Source organism: Erinaceus europaeus, chromosome 7, assembly GCF_950295315.1.
Source record: "Erinaceus europaeus chromosome 7, mEriEur2.1, whole genome shotgun sequence".
NCBI classification, from domain to species: Eukaryota; Metazoa; Chordata; class Mammalia; order Eulipotyphla; family Erinaceidae; genus Erinaceus; species Erinaceus europaeus.
The window spans coordinates 32081734-32107891 of NC_080168.1; the positions used below are offsets into that span (position 1 = coordinate 32081734).

Consider the following 26158-nt stretch of genomic DNA (forward strand, 5'->3'; position numbering starts at 1 on the left):
CTTCTTTCACGCCAAGTGCACTCAACCCGCTGCGCTACTGCCCAACTCCCAAGACAGTTTTTTCATGTTCAATATTTTTAATTTTAAAACCTGAATTGCTTTGCATTCTTAAACTCACATTATTCTAGAGGTTGTTTTAATATTCTAAACAAATAACCAGCATCAAGCAAAAGCTTAGTAAATGACAGTTTTATATTATTTAATCATACTAAAAAATCCATATAGATGTATTTATATACAATTTTCACTTTTTCTGTGGGGCTGGAGCTCAAATGCAGCATTATGTATGCACATTACCACTGATCTACCTCCCCAGCCTAATTTTCCTTCATTTTTTAGAATGAGAGATTGTGCAGGAGTAGTGAGAGATAAATGACAAAGCTGGCACATCCAATTAAGTGTATATACTACCATGCTGAAGGAACTAGGTTTGAGTCTCGCTCCCCACCTGCAGGAAGGTACACTTCACGGGTAGTGAAGCTGGTCTGCAGTGTCTCTTTTCTCTCTTCCTCTCTATCTCCCTTCCTCTCTCAATTTCTCTCTATCCTGTCAAATAAAACAAGGGGAAAAACTCCACAAACATGGAACAGAAGAAATAGAAATAATACAATCTGGAACCTCTAAGTTTTAAGAAATTTCTTAAATAGCCTTTTTTATTTTCAACCAAAAATCATAGTTCTAACATTGAAGTATTTTTTATTGTAAATTTTTTATTATCTTTATTTATTGGCTAGAGATAACCAGAAATTGAGAGAGATGGGGGAGATAGAGAGGGAGACAGACAAACACCTGCAACACTGCTTCACCACTTGAGAGGCTTTCTATCTGCAGGTGGGGGACCAGGGGGCTTGAACCTGGGTCCTTGTGCATTGTAATGGGTGCTCAACCAGGTGCACCACCACCCAGTCCCCTCAAATAAGTATCTTATAAAAATCATCTGTGTGGGGCTGGGTGTGCTGTGGCTGGTTGAGTTCACACATTATTGTGCATAAGGATTCAGCCCCTAGTCTCTACCTGCAAGGGGAAAGCTTCATGAGTGGTGAAACAAAGAGCCGAAGTTTGGGTAAATTGTATTTATATAAAACAAAAGTCTTCAAAGAGAGGAAGTATTTAAGCAAAATTACATTAGACTGTATGAGCTAATCACTGAACTATTAGATTATCTTAATAGCACTTTTTTTTTGCCTCCAGGCTTATCACTACGAATCCACTGCTCCTGGAAGTCATTTTTCCCATTTTGTTGCCTTGGTTGTTACTTTTGTTGTTGTTGGAGACAGAAATGGAGAGATGAAGGAAGACAGAGAGGGAGAGAGAAGGATAGACACCTGCAGACCTGTTTCACTGCTGGTGAAGCGACTACCCACCCCGTAGGTCGGGATCCTTACACTGGTCTGTTCTCTTTATGCCATGTGTGCTTAACCTGCTGCGCTACCGCCAGGCCCTTACTGTCCTTGGGTCCTAGTTTTTAATACTGACTATGGGTGCCGCCTCCTACCCCGAACACCCAGTGTCTTACCGCTCGTTCTGCATAGCAGTAGACATTGGGTTAACTGTTGGGCTCACAGACTTGTTTCTTTCCCATATCATCATAAGTTCAGCCATCCTCTCCTCAGCACACTGTGCAGTGAGCCGAGCCTCTGCATCCTGGTCCCAACAGTCTTCAATTGTCTCCTTGAGTGACCTTACTGCCTATAATAAAAAAATACATGTCAAACAGTGTAAAATTCATTGAATTTTTTTTAATGACATGAGAGAAAAAAGAAATGTTTTCTTTAGATAATATTTTACATAGCTACAATAAATATTTTAGACATTAGAGACTTATTAAGGGGCAATATTTCTCAAAAGATGAGACACAAGTAAGCAAGCTTAACTCTTTGAAGAAATATGCATACAAATAAGTAAAGGGAACATGTCATCTATAGTTCTTAAAGGTCACAGGTTTATTCCTTCAGTGATTCATGGCACAGTTGTTAGAGTGACTAGTCACTATTCCACTTTAAAATAAAGTTTTGAGTTTGATGGAACTTTGGCACCAGAATATCTTCAACAGCTAGATGAATTTGATCTCCTTTACTTCTAGTGATATGTTTCATCCCAACAGTAAAACTTAAAAGGCTTAACAGTTTCTTCTTTTTTAAACTGTACTTCAATAATAGAATCAAACAGAACACTGTGTATTCACATATATCAGCAGTGAACGGTATTATTATTTATTTTCCTTTTTGTTGCCCTTGTTTTATTGTTATGGTGGTTATTATTGTTGTTATTGATGTCGTTGTTGGATAGGACAGAAATGGAGAGAGGAGGGGAAGACAGAGAGGGGGAGAGAAAGATAGATCCCTGCAGACCTGCTTCACCACCTGTGAAGCGAACCCCCTACAGGTGGGGAGGCGGGGGCTAGAACAGGGATCTTTACATCAGTCCGTGTGCTTCGTGTCACGTACGCTTAACCAGCTGCACTACTGCCTGACCCCCGACTTTGACATTTTTAAGACTACAGGCCAGCTATATTTTAGAATGTTCCATAATTTGCCTGGTGGGGGCTGGGTAGTAGTGCACCTGGTTGAGTGCGCACATTACAATGTGCACTTGGATTCGAGCCCCCAGGCCCCAGCTGCAGGGGGAAAGCTTCATTAGTAGTGAAGTAGGGCTGCAGGTGTCTGTCTCTCTTCCTCTCGATCTCCCCTTTCCTCTTGATTTCTGGATGTCTCTATCAAATAAAGATAATTTTAAAAACCTGAATATTAAAAGGGGCTGGGTAGTGGCACACCTGGTTGACTACACGTTACAGTGTGCAAGGATCCAGGTTCAAGACCCCCGTCCCCACCTGCAGGGAGCAAGCTTTTTGAGTGGTGAATCAGGGCTGCAGGTGTCTCTCTATCTCTCCTCTATCTCCCCATTCCTCTCAAATTCCAGCTGTCTCTATCCAATAAATAAAATAAAGATAATAAGGGAGTCGGGCGGTAGTGCAGCGGGTTAAACGCACGTGGCGCAAAGCGCCAAGGACCGGTGCAAGGATCCCAGTTCAAGCCCCTGGCTCCCCACCTGCAGGGGAGTCGCTTCACAGGTGGTGAAGCAGGTCTGCAGGTGTCTATCTTTCTCTCCCCCTCTCTGTCTTCCCCTCCTCTCTCTATTTCTCTCTGTCCTATCCAACAACAATGACATCACTAACAACAACAATAATAACTACAACAATAAAACAAGGGCAACAAAAAGGAATAAATATTTTTTAAAAATAAAGATAATAAATTTAAAAATGAATATTTAAAAAATAATGATTTCCCTAATGTTTGCTCATGATTAGATCTGAAGTATACTTCTGGCTGAAAAATCACAAATGAGAGGCTCTGTTCTGCTCATTGCATCTTATCAGGTGGTAGAGTTCAGATTTGTCCCACTGATCATTTATTTGTCCCATGATCATATTGTGAACATGACTGAGCTGATTTTGGACAAGATGCTTTACTCTAAAGTTCTATTTTTCAACTTTATACTATTTTTTTTTTCTATTTCAAACAGTGTTTAGAGGGAGTACTCAAAGCCTTTGTAAACATACTGTTATGTTACTTTTCACTCACTAGTTTTAGCATCCACAGATGCTTCTTGATTTACTTCTGTTGTTTTTGCCAACAATAGTAATTTAAAAAAGGGGGGAGCAGGTTGTGGTACACCTGGTTGAGTGCACGTGCTATAATGCTTAATGACCTAAGTTCAAGCCCATGCCACCTGCAGAGGGAAAGCTTTGCAAGTGGTATAGTAGTGCTGCAGGTCTCTCTCTCTCTCTCTCTTTCCCTACCCTCTTCATTACTGGCTGTCTCTATCCAATAAATTAAGATAATAGAAAAAAAATTTTTTTAAAGTTAGCAAGTCCATACTAGAGATGCATAGATAAGGGACACATAAACAAGAAATGCAAAAGGTCTATAATATGCAAAGATACTTAATATTATTCACTATAGTGTGGACAGTATATTAGTTAAGAATATTAGGGGTGAGGGTAGATAGCATAATGGTTATGTAAACAGACTGTCATGCCTGAGGCTCCAAAGTCCCAGGTTCAATTCCCTGCACTACCATAAACCAGAGCTGAGTAGTGCTCTGGTAAAATAAATAAATAAATAAAAATTAGTTCAGTGCTGGGGAGATAACTCGAGGCCCCAGGTTCAATGCCTGGCACCACCATCACTGAGCTGAGCAGTGCTCTGTTTTTCTCTCCTATAAAATAAATAAATAAATACTTATTTATATATATCAATAACAACAACAATAATAACTACAAGGACAGTGAAAAACAACAAGGGCAACAAAGGGGAATAAATATTAAAAAAATATGTGTGTTGCAGTTCCCACTTACATGTTAAAAAGAATATAAAACTTGATTTTGCTTAGAATATTTACATATAATTTCATAGAAACTTTATAGATCTACACAAGAAAATTAATAGTAGTTGTTTCTTTTGAGGGGCTTCTAGATGTTCAAGATGAGTGTCTGTTTTATATTGCTAAAATAATTTTATTTCTTAAGTATTTTGTTTATTTATGTATTTATTTTAATGGGAAACATATAGAGAGAATAGGAGGGATGGGGAGGAAGGTGGGGGGAGGGAGAGAGAGAGAGAGGGAGAGAAAGGGAGAGAGAGAGAGAGAGAGGGAGAGAGAGAGGGAGAGAGAGAGAGAGAGAACGAGAACCAATCCAGAGCACTAGCTGGGGACTAAACCTGGGACCTTAGAGCCTCATGCATGAGTTTTTTGCATAACCATTATGCTATCTCCCCAGCCCTCTAAAAGTATGTTTTCATTCTTAAACTTTGAATTTTTACCAATTACATGAGAAGGCATTAACCAAATAACATTTTGGAGTAGGAAATAATAAAACACATTTAAAAAGTCCAAAAAGGAATGCCATCTTCAATTTCTATTTGCCAGTGACCCATTTTCCCTCTTCATAGGAAATCAATATTACTAATTTCTTGGGTATAGATCCAGAGAAACTTTACTGAGAAAAAGTTATTTATTTTGGATGCCGAGGCTTCACACTTTTGAAGCTGTACCTGGCATGCACTTTTTTTTTCTGTTCAGATAGAGGCAGAGAGAGAAACAAATCAAAAAAGAAGAAGGGGGGGGTAGGGGGAGGAGGAGGGGAGGAGGGGGGAGGGGAAGGGAGAGGGAGAGGAGGAGGAGGAGGAGAAGAAGGAGAAGAAGGAGGAGGAGGAGGAGGAGAAGAAGGAGGAGGAGGAGGAGGAGGAGAAGGAAAAGGAGAAGAAGAAGGAGGAGGAGGAGGAGGAGGAAAAATGGGGCATGGTTGAGTATACATGTTTTGATTTGTCACAACCATTCAAAAGGACCTAGGTTCAAAAGCCCCTGGTCCTCACCGGTAAGAGAGAAGCTTCATGAGTTGTGAAGCAGTGCTGCAGATATCTTTCTCCTTCTCTAGCTCCTTCTTTTCAGTTTCTCTCTGTTCTATCAAATAAAAGACAGGAGAAAAAAAAAAGGAAAAAAACCCTGGTGACAATAAAAATAAATAAGTAAATAAATGAGAAAGCTAAACACCACAGTACTGCTCCATCATTCCTGAGGCTTTGCTTGCATGCTGCTTCAATGTGGTGTTGGGGCTTGAACCCAGGTCCTCATGCATTGTAAAGTTGCTATGTACTCTAGTGGGTTTTATCTTCTGACCTACACTTTTGTTTTACTAATTTAAAACATTTTAATATAAAGTTATCTTAAATGGTGTGTGCACTTATACTGTAAAACCTGAAAGTATAAAAATGGTATTGGTGAATTCAATATTAAGAGACAGCTATAATTAACATTTCACATCTGTCTTTTAGACTATTTTCTACCCCTTCATTTTTGTCAGAAAACTCCCTGGGTTTTGAAGTAACAGTTTAAAATCTTTCAGGCAAAGAATGAAAACATATTTATAAATGGGCAACATGAGGAAATAGTGTGAGGAAGCTGATCAGTATCTTAACTGATGGTAGATACACAGCCCTGCATGTGATAAAGCTTTAAGTGAGTGGGTACACATACCTCTAACACACAGAGAGAAACCAGAATGCATGTAAAAATGATAAAGTATACATAAAACAAATGGGTTATGTTAGTACCAGTATTTTCTTTTTTTATTACCCTATAATATTGAAATGGGAGAAAATGAATAGAGTTCACAGGATCTCAATTCTTTGTGTTACTATGATTATCTCAGATTATATCAATAAAAATTAATAAAAATATCAATAAAAATTAATAAAAATAATAAATAAAATCTTTCAGGCAACTTCAGGTGACTAGATAGAGACCAGAGCACTGCTCAGCTCTGGCTTGCAGTGGTGCTGGGAATTGAACCTAGGGCCTTTAGGTTTCAGGCATGAAAACGGTGTACAACCCAGCCCCTAAGAAGAATTTTCTGATAAAAATGAAGGAGTAGAAACTAGTCTAAAGGACAGATGTGAGATATTAACTATCACCATTTCTTAATATTTTCAGGATAAATATACATGGTTCATATGCCATAGTGGCAGACTCTGCAAGATACTTCAAAATGAGGAGTCCTATTTGTTCTGCTGTTTAAAGCAGTTTAAAGGAGAGGAAGTTGAATTTTACGAACTAAAATTTTTGAAGAGAAAATTTTCTTTGAGGAATGCTCCACTGTGAAGCTGGCACATCTAATGAATTCCTGGCAAGGAATTACTCTCAGCTGCTACCAACGTTCTTTAAGATTCATTCCAGTTTCCATAGTAAGTATATGGTTAGGAGGGAATCTTAGGGCTATGTACTTGGCAATAGCTCTCCTACTGCCTCATCCTTGGAAATTTCAGTATCACTTGAAGCAGAAGCTTTCCTTGAAGGTAATCTACTAACAAATGACTAATGAAGAACATACTCCATGAAAATATGTATGGCAACATCTAATATACCACTCTAGTTTATCTGTGACATGATGCCAATCAGTGTAAGTCGATACAGTAAAAATATTCTATTTCAAATACACATTTTTTATTCCCCTAACACTGGGGTCTCATAGATCCTTGAGTCTACTGCTTTGAGCTTATTTTTATTCCATTGTTTTAAATTTGCACTGAAAGAATTACAGGAAGAGAGGAGAGATACCACAGCACTGGATCTTTCTTCTGTGCTGTGATTCTATGTGATGCCAGGAACTTAGTATAATACCTACCATGCAATTTATCTCCTGGCCCCAAAATGCAAAATTTAAAAATTTTAATCTTATAGACACCCTACTGTTGGATAGTATGCCAGCTCCCCCTGGCTTCTGCTTAACCATATGCCTATATAGGGATAGATTTAATCCCATTCAAAGCTTTGGTCTATTTACATAAATCACTTTTACATTTACATAAAGCACTCCAGGGCATTGGTGGTTCAGTGATAGGATTCTCGCCTGCTCCACCCCCTCTTTGTCACACCCTGATCCCCTCCTTGTCACACTCTGATTTTCACCAGTCACTTTTCTCTCCACCCTCTCTATGTCACATCCTGTTTCCACCCTACTTGGCAAGTATATATAAAGACAGCATTGTGAGTTTTAGGGTACTTGAGTTTAGCTTAGCTCATCTTAGATTGTGCTGCATCCTGCATGAACAAAGAGATACTGCCTACAGCTCAACCATGAGTCCCTGGTCGTCTGTTACCCACCCGTGAAGCCAGCCTGGCGAAAACAACATAAACCATCGAAAACAACACCCTACAATGAAAATGTGAAAATATGCACTGGGGAGACAGCGTAATGGTTATATAAGAAAACTTTCGGGAGTCGGGCTGTAGCGCAGGGGGTTAAGCGCAGGTGGCACAAAGCACAAGGACTGGCGTAAGGATCCCGGTTCAAGCCCCGGCTCCCCACCTGCAGGAGAGTTGCTTCAGAAGGTCTGCAGGTGTCTATCTTTCTCTCCCTCTCTCTGTCTTCCCCCTCCTCTCTCCATTTCTCTCTGTCCTATCCAACAACAACAACAACAATAATAACTACAACAATAAAAAAACAAGGGCAATAAAAGAGAATAAATAAATAGTAAATTAATTTTAAAAAGAAAGAAAGAAAGAAAACTTTCATGCCTGAGGATCCCAGATCCTGGGTTCAATACCCAGCACCACTATAAGTCAGAGCTGTCTTTCTCTGTAATTTTTTTAAATTATTTTTTTGTTGACTTATTTATTTATTTTTGCACCTCCAGGGTTATCACTGGGGCTTGGTGCCAGCGCTGTGAATCCACTGCTCATGTATCTTTCTCTTTTTTTTTTGGACAAGACAGAGTAAAACCAAGAGAGGAGGGGAGATAGGGAGAGAAAGATAAACATCTGCAGACCTGCTTTACTGCTTGTGAAGCGACCCCCCAGCAGGTGGGGAGCTGGGGCTCAAACTCTTGTTTGGGTCCTAGCACTTCCTACTATGTGTGCTTAACCTGCTGTGCCAACACCCAAGCCCCTCTGTAACTTTCCCTCTGTCTCTCTCATTAAAATAGTTTTAGGGGGGCTGGGCAGTAGCACAGCGGGTTAAGTGTACATGGTGCAAAGCACAAGGACCGGGCATAAGGATCCCAGTTCAAGCCGCCAGCTCCCCACCCACAGGGGAGTAGCTTCACAGGCGGTGAAACAGGTCTGCAGGTATCTATCTTTCTCTCCTCCTGTCTTCCCCTCCTCTCTCTATTTCTCTCTGGCCTATGCAACAACCAACCACAACAAGGGCAACAAAATGGGAAAAATAGCCTCCAGGATCAGAGGATTTGCAGTGCTGTCACAGAGCCCTAGTGATAACACTGAAGGCAAAAAAGAAACAGAAAAAAGAAAGAGGGAGCTTGATAGTGTCTGGTACATGGTTTTCCAGCATAAGGATCCCAGTTTGAGCCCCCGGCAGGTGGGGAGCCAGGGGCTTGAACCGGGATCCTTATGCTGGTCCTTGGGCTCTGCGCCACATGCCCCACATGCGCTTAACCACTGCACTACCACCCGACTCCCCCGATAAATAACTTTTAAAGCATCTATATTTTACAGATGTTTATAAAAATACAAGGAGCTTTCATGAAAAAAGGGTTATCCAATAATTACATCATGCAATAGAATAGAGATGAAATGGAAAGAGAAATCTATAGGGGCTGACATGAAAAACTTGCCATAAAGGGCTGGTGAAATAGAGATTGTATAAAATCAGTGTTGGACAGCCTTAAGTATTTCTCTTTCTTTTCCTTTTTTTTTTAATTTCTTTATTGAAAAATGTAAAACATTCTTTAAATGTTTTACATTTGACAATAATATTTCTCAGTTTTTCATATAATAATACAACCCCCATTAGGTCCTCTGTCATCCTTCTTGGACCTGTATTCTCCCCCCCCACCCCTATAAATGAGTCTTTGATGTAATTTCTACATTGTGAACTGTATGTTTAATAACAGGATTAACTTTTTTTTATAGCATAAGAGACTTCACACATGCAATTCCAACCACTCCAGGGTGAATACTTTTTTTTTCTTTTAAACTTTCCATTACAGATTGAAAGAAATTACAACAATGGAGAAAGAGACAGCACAGCACCACTTCATATTCCATGGAGCTTCCCTCAGTGCTAAACTCCATGGTACTTGTATGTGGTCCCAGGGCTCAAACCCAGAACCTCACATATGGTAAGGCATACGTTCTATTGAATGAGCTAGATCCTGTACTAATAAGCAGAATCTACAGGCTTCACCTTGGTATTTTTAGTTCTAGCTTAAAATTCTGTTAACTATCTGGTATGTAAATCTGGAATAATCAGCATTTTCAGTATCATTCTTAAGAGAATAAGATTAAATTTCAATAGCGTTTAAAATTTTAGTATACTAATTTTCCCAGTTGATATTTAATCTTACAAACTTCAGGATCTCTAAATACCTTACATTGGGATATCTGAAACTGAATAAAAAATAAAAATGGGAAAAAATATTAAAAAATAAAAATGGGTACATTAAAAAATCGGTAGGTTAGTTGGGTTTCTGACATCAGACAATACTAAGAACTGTTAACATTAAAACATATTCAGTTATAATCCATTGTTTTAATAATCAATTTTTTTCTTACCAGGCTATTTTCTTTCCAAGCTTCTGGGAACTTAGGTCTCTGTTTTTCCCTAGACACCAGAACCTGCATGTCTTCAAAAGTGGGATGGTTTCCAACTTCTGTCTGAAAAGCCATTTGATATTCTGGTACAGATTCACCTGTATATATACATACATACATACATACATATATATTCATTAGATGTACTTAATATGTGAACTCAGTTTAGCTAGAGTATATCAAGTGTCACAAGCAGGGCTACAGGTGTCTCCCTCTCTATATCCCACTCCCCTCTCAATTTCTCTGTCTCTATCCAATAATAAAAAAATAGAAATATTTAGAGGAAAGAAAGGAAGGGAGGAAGGAAGGAAGGAAGGAAAGAAAAAAGGAAGAAAGGAAGGAAGGAAAGAAAATTTTTTCCTCCCGTCCTACCATCCATCCTTCCCTTGTGGCATAAAAGAATGAACCCAAGATTTCACACCTGAAATGTAATATCACAGAGCAGCCACTCCAGGCTAATGATTTATTCTTTATTTTCAGAGAGACATAATGACAGAGAGCAGAGACAGGGTGCAATAGCACCACACCGCTCCACCATCCATGGGGCTCCTTGTGTCCTTCATGCTGCCCCCATGTGTTGTCACAGTGGAAACTGAGGGCCTTGCACACGCTAAAGTGCATTCTTTACTGGGTGAGCTATTTCCTGGTACTTTATTATATTCTTAAATCACACTCGTTCTTTCTTTCTTAACATAGCCTTTGCAATATTTCATACTTCCTTTATGATAATATTTCTTTCAATTTCTCTTCCCACAATCTATTACATTTTTAAGAGTGTCTTTTCTGTATCTTAACATTTTCCCCACTATACTGTGATATGTCTGTCTTCTCCCTCTCTTTCTCTTTTTTAAATATTTATTTATTCCCTTTTGTTGCCCTTTTTGTTTTATTGTTGTTGATACTGATATCGTCATTGTTAGATAGGACAGAGAGAAATTGAGAGAAGAGGGGGAGACAGAGAGGAGGAGACACCTGCAGACCTGCTTCACCACCTGTGAAGCGACTCCCCTGCAGGTGGGTAGCTGGAGGCTCGAACCGGGATCATTACGCCGGTCCTTGAGCTTTGTGCCATGTGCGCTTAACCCGCTGTGCTACCACCAGACTCCCTCTCTCTCTCTCCCTCTCTCTCTCTCTCTCTCCCTCTCTCTTTTTTAAGAAGGGAATGGGGAGATAGAGAGGGAGAGAGACAGAGAGACACCTGCAGCCCTGCTTTACCACTTGTGAAGCTTCCCCCTGCAGGTGAGGACCAGCAGCTAGAACCTTGGTCCTTGCATACTATGTGTGCTCTTAACCAGGTGCACCAACGCCTCGCCCTGTCTTCTCTATTCCACACAAACGTCTACCAATGATGTTCTCCATTCAAACTCAAACATCACTCCTCAGTTTCATTTCCATTAGACCTTTCAATTATATCTGTTGTTATCAATTTTGGCACATGACTCTTTTTTAACACTGTCTCTAAGTACTATGATTACTTGGCTTTTTCACTATTTTAATGACCATTTCTTTCTTTCTTTTTTATTTTTATTTATTTTTTAATATTTATTTATTTATTCCCTTTTGTTGGCATTGTTTTATTGTTGTAGCTATTCTTGTTGTTGTCATTGTTGGATAGGACAGAGAGAAATGGAGAGGGGGAGAGAGAGAGAGAGAGGGAGAGAAAGACACCTGCAGACCTGCTTCACTGCCTGTGAAGCGACTCCCCTGCAGGTGGGGAGCTAGGGGCTCGAACCGGGATCCTTACGCTGGCCCTTGCACTTTGCGCCACGTGTGCTTAACATGCTGCGCTGCCACCCAACTCCCTCTTTTTTACTTTTTATGACCATTTTTTTTCTTTAAGAATAACTTACAAAAAAAAAAAGAATAATTTACATACATGCTCTCCCCAGCTATCAATTTTATTCACCATTTTCTCGTTCTTCACTTGTCTTCATTTTAAAATGTCTTTTTTACTTCATTTTTAATATGTAGAGAAAGAACACAGTACTACTCCAGCATATGAGGTGGTAGAGGGTAAACCCTCATGCATACAAATCCTATGCTCTCTGCTCAGAGTCACCTCTCCAGTCACTGCTGATTCTGATGGTGGTGTCTGAGATTGAGCCTGGGGAATGAGAGCTGCTGACATAAGCATTATACTATCTTCTTGATCCCCCACCCCCTACACTTTAATTATTCTCATAGGAAGTGTATCATTCATAAATTGTCAATTAAAATTCCTAAATAATCATTTTAATCATTTAACCTTAGTGCTTTCAACATTCTTTTTACGCTTATCAATTCATACAAGAAACTGACTTGGTCGACTATTAGTAGCACACCCAAAGGTCTCCATGATTTAGGACAATGTAAATTGCCCTTCTCCCCCTCAAATTCCTGGATACCACTCTCACTGCTTGTTAGATCGCTGAATATTTCTCAGTTCCTTAGAATTTTCTCTTTCTTTTTTTTTTTATAGGTCAGAGAGAAATAGAGGAGAGAAAAAGAGAGACACCTGCAATACTTGCTTCTCCCCATAGGTGGAGGGCAGGGGTTTGAACCTGGGTCCTTGCGCATGGCAACCAGGTGCATCACTGCCAAGCCCCCTAGAGTTTCTTTTACACATTGCCACAATCACTGATTCTCTTAGTTTTCTCTCATATGTATCCATTCTTCTGAATTTTGTATCTAAAATTATAGGATCTTTTAATCTCTGTTTTTGTTGAATAGTTCCATTTTACACGTGCCCAGTGCTCCAACTACTTCTTTTTGCTATGCTCTTAATTAAGTCAGTCTTTTTTTTTTTTTTTTTTTTGTCTCCAGGGTTATTGCTGGGACTGGGTGGCTGCACTATGAATCCACGGCTCCTGGAGGTCATTTTTTCCCATTTTGTTGCCCTTGTTGCTAATGTTTCCATTGATGTTGGATAGGACAGAGAGAAATCAGGAGAGAAGGGGAGACAGAAAAGGTGAGAGAAAGATAAGACAGACCTGCATACCTGCTTCGCCGCTTGTGAAGCGACCCCACTGCAGATGGGGAACCGGGGGTTCGAACCGGGATCCTTATACTGGTCCTTGCGCTTTGCACCATGTGCGCTTAACCTACTGCACTACCACCCGACTCCCAATGTCAGTCTTAAATGATAGAGAACCTATCTGTCAAATGACTTGTGTATACCAACTAGAACACTGAACAAACTGGTTGTTGCTCTAAGTTTTTATATAGTCACAGGGCTGCAACTATAATAGGAGAAAATTCTAACTCAACTATTGCACAATGAGCATTACTTTACTGAAAGAAAGGTAAAGAATATAAAGACAGAAAGAATGAAAGGAAAGAGAAAGAAAAAGTTTGCAGTACTTCATTAACTGCCTCACTTACTCAATGTTTTAACTCCTAACTGTATCACTCAGAAAACATTCTAAAAGTACCTTATTAAACGCTCAGAAGGTGCATAAGTAAAATGATGATGGCTAAAGCAGAGACCAAACTAAACACAAACTATTATAAACAGTTAATTAAACAGCCAGATGTAAACTTGGAATACTATTTAAAGCTTTTGTGCCCCAACTCACATCATTCTGCCAATAACGTTTCTGAACACTAGATGGCAATGAACTAAAAGGCTTATGTTGCTACCAGGGTTATCCCTGGATTTCAGTGCCTTTAGGACAATGCCACAGCTCCTGGAAGCCATTTTTAGTTATTTAATTTTTCCCCCTTTTTCTTTTCTTTTTATGACAGAGACAGAGAGAAACAGGGGGCAGGAGAGAGAGGTGGGGGAGAGAGAAATAGAGGCCCTGAAGTATTGCTCCACCACTCACTCGTGAAGCTTCCCCGCTGTACTTGGGCAGCAGGGGTTTAAACCTGGCTCTTTCTTTGTACATATTAAGATGAACACTTTACTAGGTGTGCCACCAGTGAGCCTTGAACTAAAAGATTTAAATGAAATTAAAACCATACATTAAAAAAAATATATATATATATATATATGACTTATTTAACACAGGAGAGAAAGACATAGTAGCTTTACATAGAAACATGTCAAATTTTCCTAGCAGCTCTTTTACCTGGGAAGAGGTCGGTACACCTCATAAATATCTCCCAGTAGATCAGCCCAAGTGCATACATGTCGACTTGTTTCAAAGCTGATTCACAGTCCCTTAGGTTCACAGCTCCTTCGAGAACTTCTGGTGCCATGTATCTGATTGTGCCAACCTGATAAATTCACAAAAAAAACAAAAAACAAGTAGAGCATTCTTCAAGGCCATTAGATCACAAGTTATTTATAAATTTTAAGTCAGAAATATGCTATTTGACCCTAAGAATGTTACAGGGGTCTAAGTCCACACTGCACCCACTGCCAAAGTTCTCTTCTATCTTCAACCATCATAGTTCCCATAGTCTTAGAGATAGTCCACTTCTCCTTTCGTAAGTTCAAGTGTTTCAATTACCTATACTCCCCATATGAGCACAACATTTAAACTTACTAAACCCATTTTTTTCATCTACAAAATACCTTTCTTGAGTAATTAGTGATAAATGCATTCTACCAAATACTATTCATTAATCAAAAAGAATGAGCTAGGTCTTCATATGTAAATCAGTGTAGAAAAAATCTGTAAGACACACTAAGACGATGGCAAAACATTACATACACCATTTCATATTCTTTTATTTTTCCCCCTTTTGTTGCCCTTGTTGTTGTAATCTTGTTGTGGTTATTATTGTTGTTGATGCTGTTCGTTGTTGGATAGGACAGAGAGAAATGGAGAGAGGAGGGGAAGACAGAGACGGGGAGAGAAAGACAGACACCTGAAGACCTGCTTCACTGCTTGTGGTGATTAACAGTGATCATCAAAGGATAACTATCCTATTTTAAACTTGGTAGCTTTGCTTTTGCTTTAAAAATCAGTTCTCATAGCAGCACAGTTTGTACTTGCCAGAACTTGGAAGAAACCCAGATGTCCAACATCAGATGAGTGGCTAAAAAAACTGTGGTATATATACACAGTGGACTACTAGTCGGCTATTAAAAATGATTAATTGTCTCCTCTGCATTCTCTTGGATGAAACTTAGTATGTTGGAATGACAACCATTTCCTTAATGAATTGATGAAATTTATACAGTATCTTCCCATAACGCACTTTTAAAATTACTAATATTTTATAATTGAAAGCAGATGTGAGTAACTGACCTGAGTAGTGGGTCTTTAATTACAATTCATTTTGTTTTTTATTTTTATTTATAAAATGGAAATACTGACAAGACCATAGGATAAGAGGGGTACAATTCCACACAGTTCCCACCACCAGAACTCCGTACCCAATCCCCTCCCCCTTGATAGCTTTCCCATTCTTTATTCCTCTGGGAGTATGGACCCAGGGCCATTATGGGGTGCAGAAGGTGGGAGGTCTGGCTTCTGTAATTGCTTCCCCACTGAACTCATTTTGTTTTCTAGGAATGTCAACATGATACCTTTTGCACAAAATTACCTCACTTATGGCGGCATTATCTTCTTCCCCTGGGCGGACCAGCCTATTTCCAGTCAGTCTCATGGACAACCCAAAGTCACTAATAACACAAGTTCCATCATTTTTCACCAGGACATTTCTGCTGTTTAGATCTCGGTGGGAAATTGCAGGTTTATAATGATCTGTTTAGAGAAATTCAAATATTCATTAATGTTTAAATGCATAATTATATATCAAATAAGCATACAGATAACAGGGACTACATAACATAGAAGACAGTGCTATTTTTGTAATTCTTCATTTTCATAAAAAAGGCCATAAGAAATCAAAATTTCAACTCACCATCATTATTTTCTATTACAACATAAGCGCACTGCATGTATAGTTAATCTTCAAACATTCAGCTATTGCCATTTCTAGTTCTAACAACACCTTCACTTTTTTTTAAATCTTTTTTATTTATTGGGTAGAGACAGCCAGAAATCAAGAAGGAGGCAGGTGATAGAGAGGGAGAGAGACAGAGAGACACCTGCAGCTCTGCTTCACCACTCGCAAATCTTTCCCCCTGCAGGTAGGGACTGGGGGCTCAAACCTGGGTGCTTGCACATTGTAATACGTGCGCTCAACCAGGTCTGCCACTACCCAGCCCCCCACTTTTTATTCTTTATTGTGGGATTGATGGTTTACAGTCAACAGTGAAATACAATAGTTTGTACATGCATAACATTTCCACACAGCAATACAACCCCCACTATGTCCTCCTCTGCCATCATGTTCCAGGACCTGAGCCCTCTCCCCCACCCCAGAGTTTTTTACTTTGGTGCAATACACTTTCACTTCTAAGGTATCAAAAGGAGACAATAGGGGCCAGATGATGGCACATCTAGTAGAGAGAGACTGTTAACTATGAACAAGAACCTGGGTTCAAGTCCCCAACCCCACCTGCAGGGGAAAGTTTCATGAGTGGCGAAGCAGTGCTGCAGATGTCTTTCTATCTCCTCCCTTTTCAATTTCTCTGTCTATCCACTAAATAAAATACAAAGGGGGAAAAAACCCACCCAAGTTTGTCTTAGAGACATAGCTAAATCTCATGGCAAAAATGTAGCATATGTGCTCAGCCAGGTGCACCACCACCAAGACATCCCCCCCACCTCAATTCTTAAAATCAAACTATAAATGGTTTTGCAGTTGACTGGGAAAAATTGAAGGAGTTGGTATGTCTTAACATATGTGAAAACCTATTTTCTGACTTTACAAAGTAGAGTACAATTATACTCATTTTATTGCCTGTTTATCACGAGACTAAACACTCTGTGAAGACAGAAAGAGAATGTTTTATCTGAATTTAAAAGGCTTGGCACATAGTAAATGGGCCTGGGAAAAAAATATAACCCTAGTCTCTCATCAGACACATAACATACTTTCTTTTCTATAGGAAACCTTTAACAAGACTTACATTAAAATAATCTATAACCGTCAAAAAATTTTAAATTTTGTAGTATAATTTTTGAAATGTAAACCAGCGTCCTAAGCATATAAGGAAATTCATCAAACAACAAAGATAAATGATAAATTTATGCAATGTTTACATTTAGGTACAGTATTTAAAGTTATTATTCTCATTAATGAATATTAGACCTCATTTTCACTAACAATAAGACTAAAGACAGTGTTTCCTTTCCTATTCTGTACAAAAACCACAACATAAGTACGTGTGGTATAAGCTAGAGCTGATCTTTATATGAAACAGCTGTTGCAGAGTATCTGTATATTAATACTAATCACTATCAATGACCAGAGGGCACTGAACTCCAACTCCATCAGGAACCAGAAAGAAAAGAAGAAAAAAGGAGGGACATTTGGATGTAGTAGTATGTGTGACTTGGAAAGGAAGAGAAGATGGGACCTTAAAGAGATGGGCAAATATATCCAAATAGAGATAGATGGTTGCAGATTAATAGTTAACGCCTATCTGCAACCTTGGGAGAACTGTTGCAGCTTACAGTGGAGGGGCTGAGCATCCAGAGCTCTGGTGGTGGGAACTGTGCGGAGCTGTACACCTTATAATTCGGTAATACAATTAGATCGTTAATTTTAAAGAAAGAGCACTTTTAGGAAAAAGAGAGGTGAATCATAAGATTCATCACTAATGTAAAGAGGAAAACTATAAGCTGCCCTTTTGGGCCTTCTTTCCTCTTAAAGTCATCTTTGATATTAGATTTAGTCTTTTTTATTACTTAGGGAGAAGTATTCAAAGGGACAAAGGATGCAATGATTTTGCCTATACAAGAGCACTGGACTAGGAAACCATCTCAAAGGGATGAGGGCTATTTTCTGGTTTTTGTTTACCTGCTGCCAAGATTTTTGTTGGGGATCTACAGCTGCATGAATCCACTGCTGGTGGATTCCTCTTGTCATTCAATAAAGACTACAAGGTGCACACACACACAAACAGAGAGAGAGAGGCCATAGCACTGCTTCAGCATTCATGCAGGTGCTCTCGTGGGGTGGCCAGAGTCCTTGCTCAAGGGAAAGTGTGCACTCTACTCAGCCCAAGACCTAATATTTTAACTACATTGAAGAATAAAACCTGAGTGGTCTAGGAGGTGGCATAATGGATAAAGCATTAAACTCTCAAGCATGAAGTCCTGAGTTCAATCCTCGGCAGCACATGTATCAGAAAGATATCTGGTTCTTTCTCTCCTTCTATCTTTCTCATTAATAAATAAAATGTTAAAAAAAAAAAAAGAATAAAGAATAAAACCCGATGAGAAACAACCCTCTGAGTATCTTTAGAAACACATATCAAAGAACTTGGAAGAGTGTGCCATGCAAATGAATTAGCAATATTCTGCTTCCTTTGAGTGATCTACACGTTATTTCTTTGTTAGGTGGTGAAAGAGTAAGACACATATTAGAAAAATAATTCATAGAGCTGAGTCTTTGATATGCGGACTCTCTCAAAAGCCTAGACCAGGTAGATCAGAAGCAACCAGTGGCACAGCTATATACAAGATACTGGGTATAATACAGCAAACCCTAACAAAGGGACTTTTCAAAGTTAACCCAATTACCAAATGTGATAATAACAATAACTATCCATTGTCTTCTTGAACCCTAAGCAGGAACCTCACATTTCCACTATAGAGCCTGTATTTCCCCCAGTCCTGGAACCTTAGGGTAGGGCCCACTTTCCTGCATGCTTCTACCAATTCATATCAAATAATATTGCATTCGCTGATCACAACCTAATCAACGCAACGAGTGCCATCTCAATATGCTTCAGCTCAGACTGTGTCCAAAGACTTTAGGTGTGGAATGACAACCCTTCAGCTTCATCACTCGGGTGAGACCTTTCCTTTCATAGTATTCTCTGATTCCATCCCAGGTAGTTCACTTCCTAACAAAGTCCCAAAACCTAGATATAGACCAGGTTCTGTGAGACAGAGCATATGTCCACACATATCCATAAACTAGTGCAAAATATATACCTGAAAGCAGAAGTACACTAGAGTTTTCAGTGAGTACCCCCCAACACTTCATCTCTACTATTCTAACCTTTGGGTCCATGATTGTTCAACAATTTGTTTGGCTTTGTATGTTAACTCTTTTCAGCCACCAGGTTCCAGATGCCACAGGATGCCAGCCAGGCTTCCCTGGACTGAAGACCCCACCAATGTGTCCTGGAGCTCTGCTTCCCCAGAGACCCACCCTACTGGGGAAAGAGAGAGGCGGACTGGGAGTATGGATTGACCAGTCAACACCCATGTTCAGCGGGGAAGCAATTACAGAAGCCAGACCTTCTACCTTCTGCAACCCACACAACCCTGGGTCCATGCTCCCAGAGGGATAGAGAATGGGAAAGCTAGTGGGGAGGGGATGGGATGTGGAGATTGGGTGGCAGGAATTGTGTGTACCCCTCCTATCCTATGGTTTTGTTAATGTCTCCTTTCTTAAATAAATAAATAAAATTAAAAAATAAATAATTCATAGGAAGAAACAATTATAAACAAACATGATCAACTTCTTATTCCTAGGCAAAAACAGCTAAATAAATAATGTTATTATTCTTTGCTACAAAACTATGCAGTATAACAAAGGCTAGGGTTCTCTGGGAAAAAAAAAGTGAGATGACGGGAATATCTAAGTGAGTAGAGTGAATAAACAAGCAAGTAGACATGTAAAACTTAAAAAAAAAATGGAAGGGGGCCAGGTGGTGATGCATCTGGTTGAGCACAAGTCTGCACAAGGACCCAGGTTTAAGTGCTTAGTCCCCACCTACAGGGGCAAAGCTTTGTGAGTGATGAAGTAGGGTTGCAGGTATCTCTCTTTCTCTCTCCCTCTCTATCACCCCTTCTCTCTCAATTTCTGGTTGTTTCTATCCAATAAATAAAAATAATAAAAAGGTTAAAAAAACAAAGCTGATATGACACATTAATTTTTGATTGACTGATTGATTTACTTATTTATTTTCACCAGAGCACTGCTCAGTTCTGGTTTTTGGTAGTGTGGGGGTTTGACCAGGGATTTTGGAGCCTCAAGCACAAAAGCCTTTTTTGAATAACAGTCTCCCTTGCCTCACTTTAAATATTTTAAGCAGTTAAGAATGGGAATACTTCACTAGAGAAAGACAGAAACAGACTGGGGGTATGGATCGACCTGGCAACACTCCACTCATGTCCAGCAGAGAAACAATTACAGAAGTCAGACCTTCCAGCTTCTACACCTCATAAAGACTTTTGGTCTTGGGAGTTGGGTGGTAGTGCATCGTGTTAAGCGCAGGTGGCGCAAAGCACAAGAACCAGTGTAAGGATCTCGGTTCAAGTCCCCAGCTCCCCACCTGCAGGGGAGTCACTTCACAGGCAGTGAAGTAGGTCTGCAGGTGTTTATCTTTCTCTCCCCCTCTGCCTTCCCTTCCTCTCTCCATTTCTCTCTGTCCTGTCCAACAACGATGACAACAATAATAACTACAACACTAAAACAAGGGCAACAAAAGGGAATAAATAATATATATTATATATAAGCTAAATAATACATATATATATATATAATATATAGACTTTTGGTCTATACTCCCAGATGGGTAAATGTTAGGGCAAATCTATATAAATATGGTTGTAGAAATAATAGTTGGGGGCAGGGCGGCAGCACAGCAAGTTAAGTGCACATGGTGCGAGGTGCAAGGACCAGCGTAGGGTTCAAGCCCCCGGCTCCCCACCTGCAGGGGTTCACTTCACAGGTGGTGAAGCAGGTCTGCAGGTGTCTATCTTTCTCTCCCCATCTCTGTCTTCCCCTCCTCTCTCTTTTTAAAAGAATGGGAATACTTAAAAATTAGTTAAACAACAAATTATGGACATGTGAGAGCACATATACTCAGGGTTTTTTTTTTATTTCCTTTTGTTGCCATTGTTGTTTTATTGTTGTAGTTATTGATGTTGTCGTTGTTGGATAGGACAGAGAGAAATAGAGAGAGGAGGGGAAGACAGAGAAGGGAAGAGAAAGATAAGACACCTGCAGACTTGCTTCACCACTTGTGAAGTGACTCCTCTGCAGGTGGGGAGCCGGGGATTCAAACCGGGATCCTTAAGCTGGTCCCTGCGCTTTGCACGCTGCGCTATACTCAGTTTTTAAGAAATGCTGGGAGTCGGGTGGTAGCGCAGCGGGTTAAGCGCAGGTGCTCTCAAGGACCGGCATACAGATAGCAGTTCGAGCCCCCCGGCTCCCCACCTGCAGGGGAGTCACTTCACAATCAGTGAAGCAGGTCTGCAGGTGTGTCTTTCTCTCCCCTTCTTTCTCTCCCCTTCTCTGTCTTTCCCTCCTCTCTCCATTTCTCTCTGTCCTATTGAACAACAACATCAATAACAGCATCAATAATAACTACAACAATAAAACAATAAGGGCAACAAAAGGGAATAAATAAATTAATAAAGAAAAATCTTAAGAAAAAGAAGAAATGCTAACATTGGGTACTGCTTTAGAACAATAACTATGTCTAGATAAAATTTATATTTGATGGCACTCAGCGTTTTCAGCCAATGTTTGGCCTAAATCCTGCTGAATCATGCAGGCCTTAAAAGGGGGGGATTTAAAAAGACCTTTTAAGTTCTGTGCTAAACCATCACTTTAGAAGACTTACAATAATATTTGAGAATATGACAACACAGTTTAAACGGCTAAGGTGCTAAAGCACTAAAGCAAATGCATCCAGCTGCTGACATGGGCAATAACACCGGTCAACTCGATATTCAGGAAAAGCGAGATGTCATGATAAATGAGCTAATAAATTATTCAGGGAAAATTATTTATACATGAAGCAGCAGCTAAAAAAGATGATCCATGCTATTATACAGTGGAACAAAGATCTTAGAAACTGATACATTAAAGATTCTCTTCACTACAGAGGTCAGAGAGACTGAAAAATATCATGGGCAATAGCAGGAAGGAATGCTGGAGAAAGCAGAGACAGGATTTTCACAGCAAAGCTCATTTAGAGATGCCTATGATACTTTGAAACCAGGTGAGAAAGGAAATGCATTAAAGAGATGCTCTGAACAGTCTGCAAAAATATGCATGAACACTAAAGAAAACTCTATGCAAGGCACACAGACACGTAATTTGGAAACACTGGCAGAGACGGACAGAGAGCATTCTGCTCTCCCTACTTAGTAACAGATCCTAATATTACTAAGGCAGCAAAAAATGAAAGCAAAGCAAAACAAAAAAACTATGCTCTCAGCATCTTTTGCAGAGAAGTATGATAGTTAAATGCGAAGTAAATTTTGTGAAACAAAGCATAAGCTTAGGAGGGGGCCTTGAGGCACAAGGGGTCATTTTATTTTCAACCCTTCCTTTCTCCTGCTGAGCAGAATAAAGCATGATGTGTAAGGTGACCTTGAAAATAAAAGGCATATAAGGAGAATAATGGAGAGGTGTAAACGCCTGAGGCCGTAATAAATAGTATGGTGCTGCCAAACTAGTTTTAGACTCTCTCCCAAATCTATACATGAGAAAGAACACATTTGTTCATATTCAAGGGATTGTTATTTTCCACCCTGATCGATTTGGCCAAACCTAATTCTAGCAAATTTCTCTAGTTGTTCAAGGTATCTCTTTAGTACTTTTGCTTTCTCATTTGGTTACCAAATATACCTCACATCAGAGGCACCTCTAAACTAGCTACCAGAGGCACTTCTGTGGGATTTGTAATAAAGACCATCAATCAGTGGGAAAACGACCTATGTGATGTTAAAACTACAGAATAATGCATTATAGTTTATTTAAATAAGCAACATAAACACAAGAAAAACATAGCCAAGTGATATGTTTCTTAACTTTAGTTCACACATGGATTTGAAAAAGGATCTAAGGAATTAAAATACTATTTTATAAGTAGTCCCAACTGTATATTTTTGCAAGGAGAATGTTTAAAGCCTCAGTCACATTTTCAATGGAATCCATAATTCTGAGCCTGAAATTATTTTCCTTAGTTTTTCTGTTACATTTCAAATGCAATTCCTCATGCCAGACATTTCAAAACAACCGTCTAACACCAACTCTGGTATAATGTAAAATTTACTTTGAAGATGTGATTATAATTTTCCTTGTTGAATTTTTTTTTTTGACCCAGATGAGCATCATTAACTGTCTATTCATTCTTTTACCTCCTCGTGGTAGTTCTGTATGAAGATATGCCAGTCCTCTAGTCACAGAATGAGCCAGACGGCAAGAGCTTACCCAGTCACTTGTGTGGAGACTCAAATATTTGCATAGAGACCCCTAGGTAGAGGGGAGGGGGGAAGAGAAGTGAAATTATTTTTACAAGAATACAAGAAGTAATATAAATAACCTTAAAATAATTTGCACAGATTTAATGAATTTTGACATTTCAGGGGGAAAAAAAAAAAAAGAAAGACGTTTCTGTAGGTAGAGGGAGGAGGTCAGTATGGAAAGGATAATTTTTTAAAAAAATTTTTATGTTTTATTTTTATTATATTTATTTATTTTCCCTTTTGTTGCCCTTGTTGTTTTCCATTGTTGTTGTAGTTATTATTGTTGTTGTTACTGATGTCGCCGTTAGAACAGAGAGAAATGGAGAGAGGAGGGGAAGACAGAGAGGGGGAGAGAAAGACAGACACCTGCAGAGCTGCTTCACTGCCTGTGAAGCGACCCCCTGCAGGTGGGGAGCCTCGAGCTCGAACAGGGATCCTTACGCCGCGCTTTGTGCCAAATGCTCTTAACCCGCTGCGCTACCTCCCAACTTCCTGGAAAGGAGAATTTAAACATCAATTTTGATTTCTTCAATATTAAAAATTACGAATTGTAAAAAATTATGAGTGGTTATTTCATTTTAAATGCTTCTTTGATTTACCAAATAGAGGCAAATATAATCTTTTTAGAATCTTTCTTTAGGGACCGGGTAGTGGTGTACCTGGCTGAGCACACGTTATAAATGCACAAGGACTCAGGTTCAAGCCCCCAGTTCCCACCTGCAGGGAGAAAGCTTCACAAGTGGTGAAGCAGAGCAGCAAGACAGCTGTCCCTCTGTCTCTCTCTCTATCTCTCTTCTCAATTTCTGGCATTATTTATCCAGTAAATAAATTTTTTAAAAGATTTTTTTAAAAAAAGAATCTTTATATGTATCTCTCACCAGTATGAACATATGTTGCTATCTTTCACAAGAAGAAAATAGAAGATTTCTGTAAATACGTATGTATTAGTGCTATTCAGAGTGCTCAGAAAAATTAATGAGTCTAAGATGAGAAGCTTATGTCAGACTGAATGTCAGCCAAGGCACTACTTCTTTTTCCAAGGAAGCCTTGCTGAAAGAGAAACGGGGTGGGTGGGCACAAAACAGTAGATTTACATGCTGGAATGAGAACCTCATTTCACTCAGATCATTAATAACCAGATGTAAAATAGCATTACAGGGGTTCTCCTGAAAGTCTGATAGACAGTTAAATGTAATGCCAATGTATGTATTTATTTATTTTATTTTTTAAAAGAAACTTTATTTTTTCCCCTTTTGTTGCCCTTTTTGTTTATCATAGTTGTTATTATTATTGTTGTTGTTGTTGTTGTCAGATAGGACAGAGAGAAATTGAGAGAGAAGGGGAAAACAGAGAGGGGGAGAGAAAGACAGACACCTGCAGACCTCGTTCACCACCTGTAAAGCGAGCCCCCTGCAGGTGGGGAGGTGGGGAGCCGGGGCTCGAACTGGGATCCCTACGCCTCCGGTCCTTGCATTTCACGCCATGTACATTTAACCTGCTGCACCACTGCCCAGCTCCCACCAATTTTTTTATTTTTATTATTTATTTATTTATTTATTTAATTTATTTATTTATTCCCTTTTGTTGCCCTTGTTGTTTTATTGTTGTAGTTATTATTGTTGTTGTCGTCGTTGTTGGATAGGACAGAGAGAAATGGAGAGAGGAGGGGAAGACAGAGAGGAGGAGAGAAAGATAGACACCTGCAGACCTGCTTCACCGCCTGTGAAGCGACTCCCCTGCAGGTGGGGAGCCGGGGTTCGAACCGGGATCCTTATGTCGGTCCTTGTGCTTTGCGCCACCTGCGCTTAACCCGCTGCGCTATAGCCCGACTCCCCAATTTATTTTTTATCAAGAACTTACATTGGGATAATACTCCATCACAAGCAAATACTCCATGCGTCCATCTGCAGTGACTCTCTCATCTCCAACGATAAAATGGGCAATGTTGTCATGTTCCATTAAAGGCACTCTGTAAATATTTTTCTCATTGATAAAATTCTGACGGTTTGCAAAGGAAAACACTTTTACAGCAACTGGACGTTCATCCAAGGAACCTTTATATACTGCTCCATATCTCCCCCGGCCAATCAGCTGCAAATTTATGTTGAAGAAAGCAAGCTATTAATTCATATAATAAGTGAGTAATCTATTTACTAAATAAGTATAAATTAATATATATCCCATACTAGCTATTGACCACCATTTAAATTACTCCATTATCACAAAACTAGAAAGTAACACTTTTTTTTATCAATTTAACTATTAAAATATTTCACTTATCAACAAGGGCAACAAAAGGAAAAATAAATAAAATTAGAAAAAAAATTTCACTTATGTACTTATTGGATATATATAGAAAGAGAGAGAGAGAGAGAAATTTATAGGGAAGGTGGCAGACAGAGAGGTAGAGAGAGAGAGAGACATCTGCAGCACTGCTTCACCACTTGTGAAGCTTTCCCCCTTCAGGTGGGGACCAAAGGCTTGAACCCAAGTCTTTGAGCATTGAAACTAAAACAACAGAAAATCTGTAACATTTCTAGTACAAAGAAGAGAAGAGGATCTGGGGACAAAAAAAGATATTGGAAAGTGAGGGAATTTGGGAAGGGGCTAAATACTTGCTCACTTACTTAAAGATGGCCATTTTGGTCAATACCAGGCAACCTCATCACCTGGGGTACCAGAAGGGGATCTCTGCATTCCCCCACAGATACTATGGACCTAGTCCACTAACAGATCACACTCTTTACTACCACCAGTCCATCAGGAATGTCCTCACTGTCTTTTTGTGGGCCTCTCAAGGACACTATCCTCACTACAAACCAGCA

The 26158-nt window shown here is 39.5% G+C and overlaps 1 protein-coding gene across 1 annotated transcript in view; it reads right to left on the minus strand.

The window, feature by feature from the left end:
• BMPR2 (bone morphogenetic protein receptor type 2) overlaps positions 1-26158 on the minus strand; it is a 123701-nt gene that overhangs the window by 10609 nt on the left and 86934 nt on the right. Inside the window, exons 7-12 of the mRNA XM_060193492.1 lie at positions 25194-25424; positions 23226-23340; positions 15586-15746; positions 14160-14307; positions 10072-10208; positions 1517-1689 (exon numbers count right to left, since the gene is read on the minus strand). Coding sequence (XP_060049475.1) covers positions 1517-1689; positions 10072-10208; positions 14160-14307; positions 15586-15746; positions 23226-23340; positions 25194-25424 — 965 coding nt within the window. The remainder of the gene's footprint in view (positions 1-1516; positions 1690-10071; positions 10209-14159; positions 14308-15585; positions 15747-23225; positions 23341-25193; positions 25425-26158) is intronic.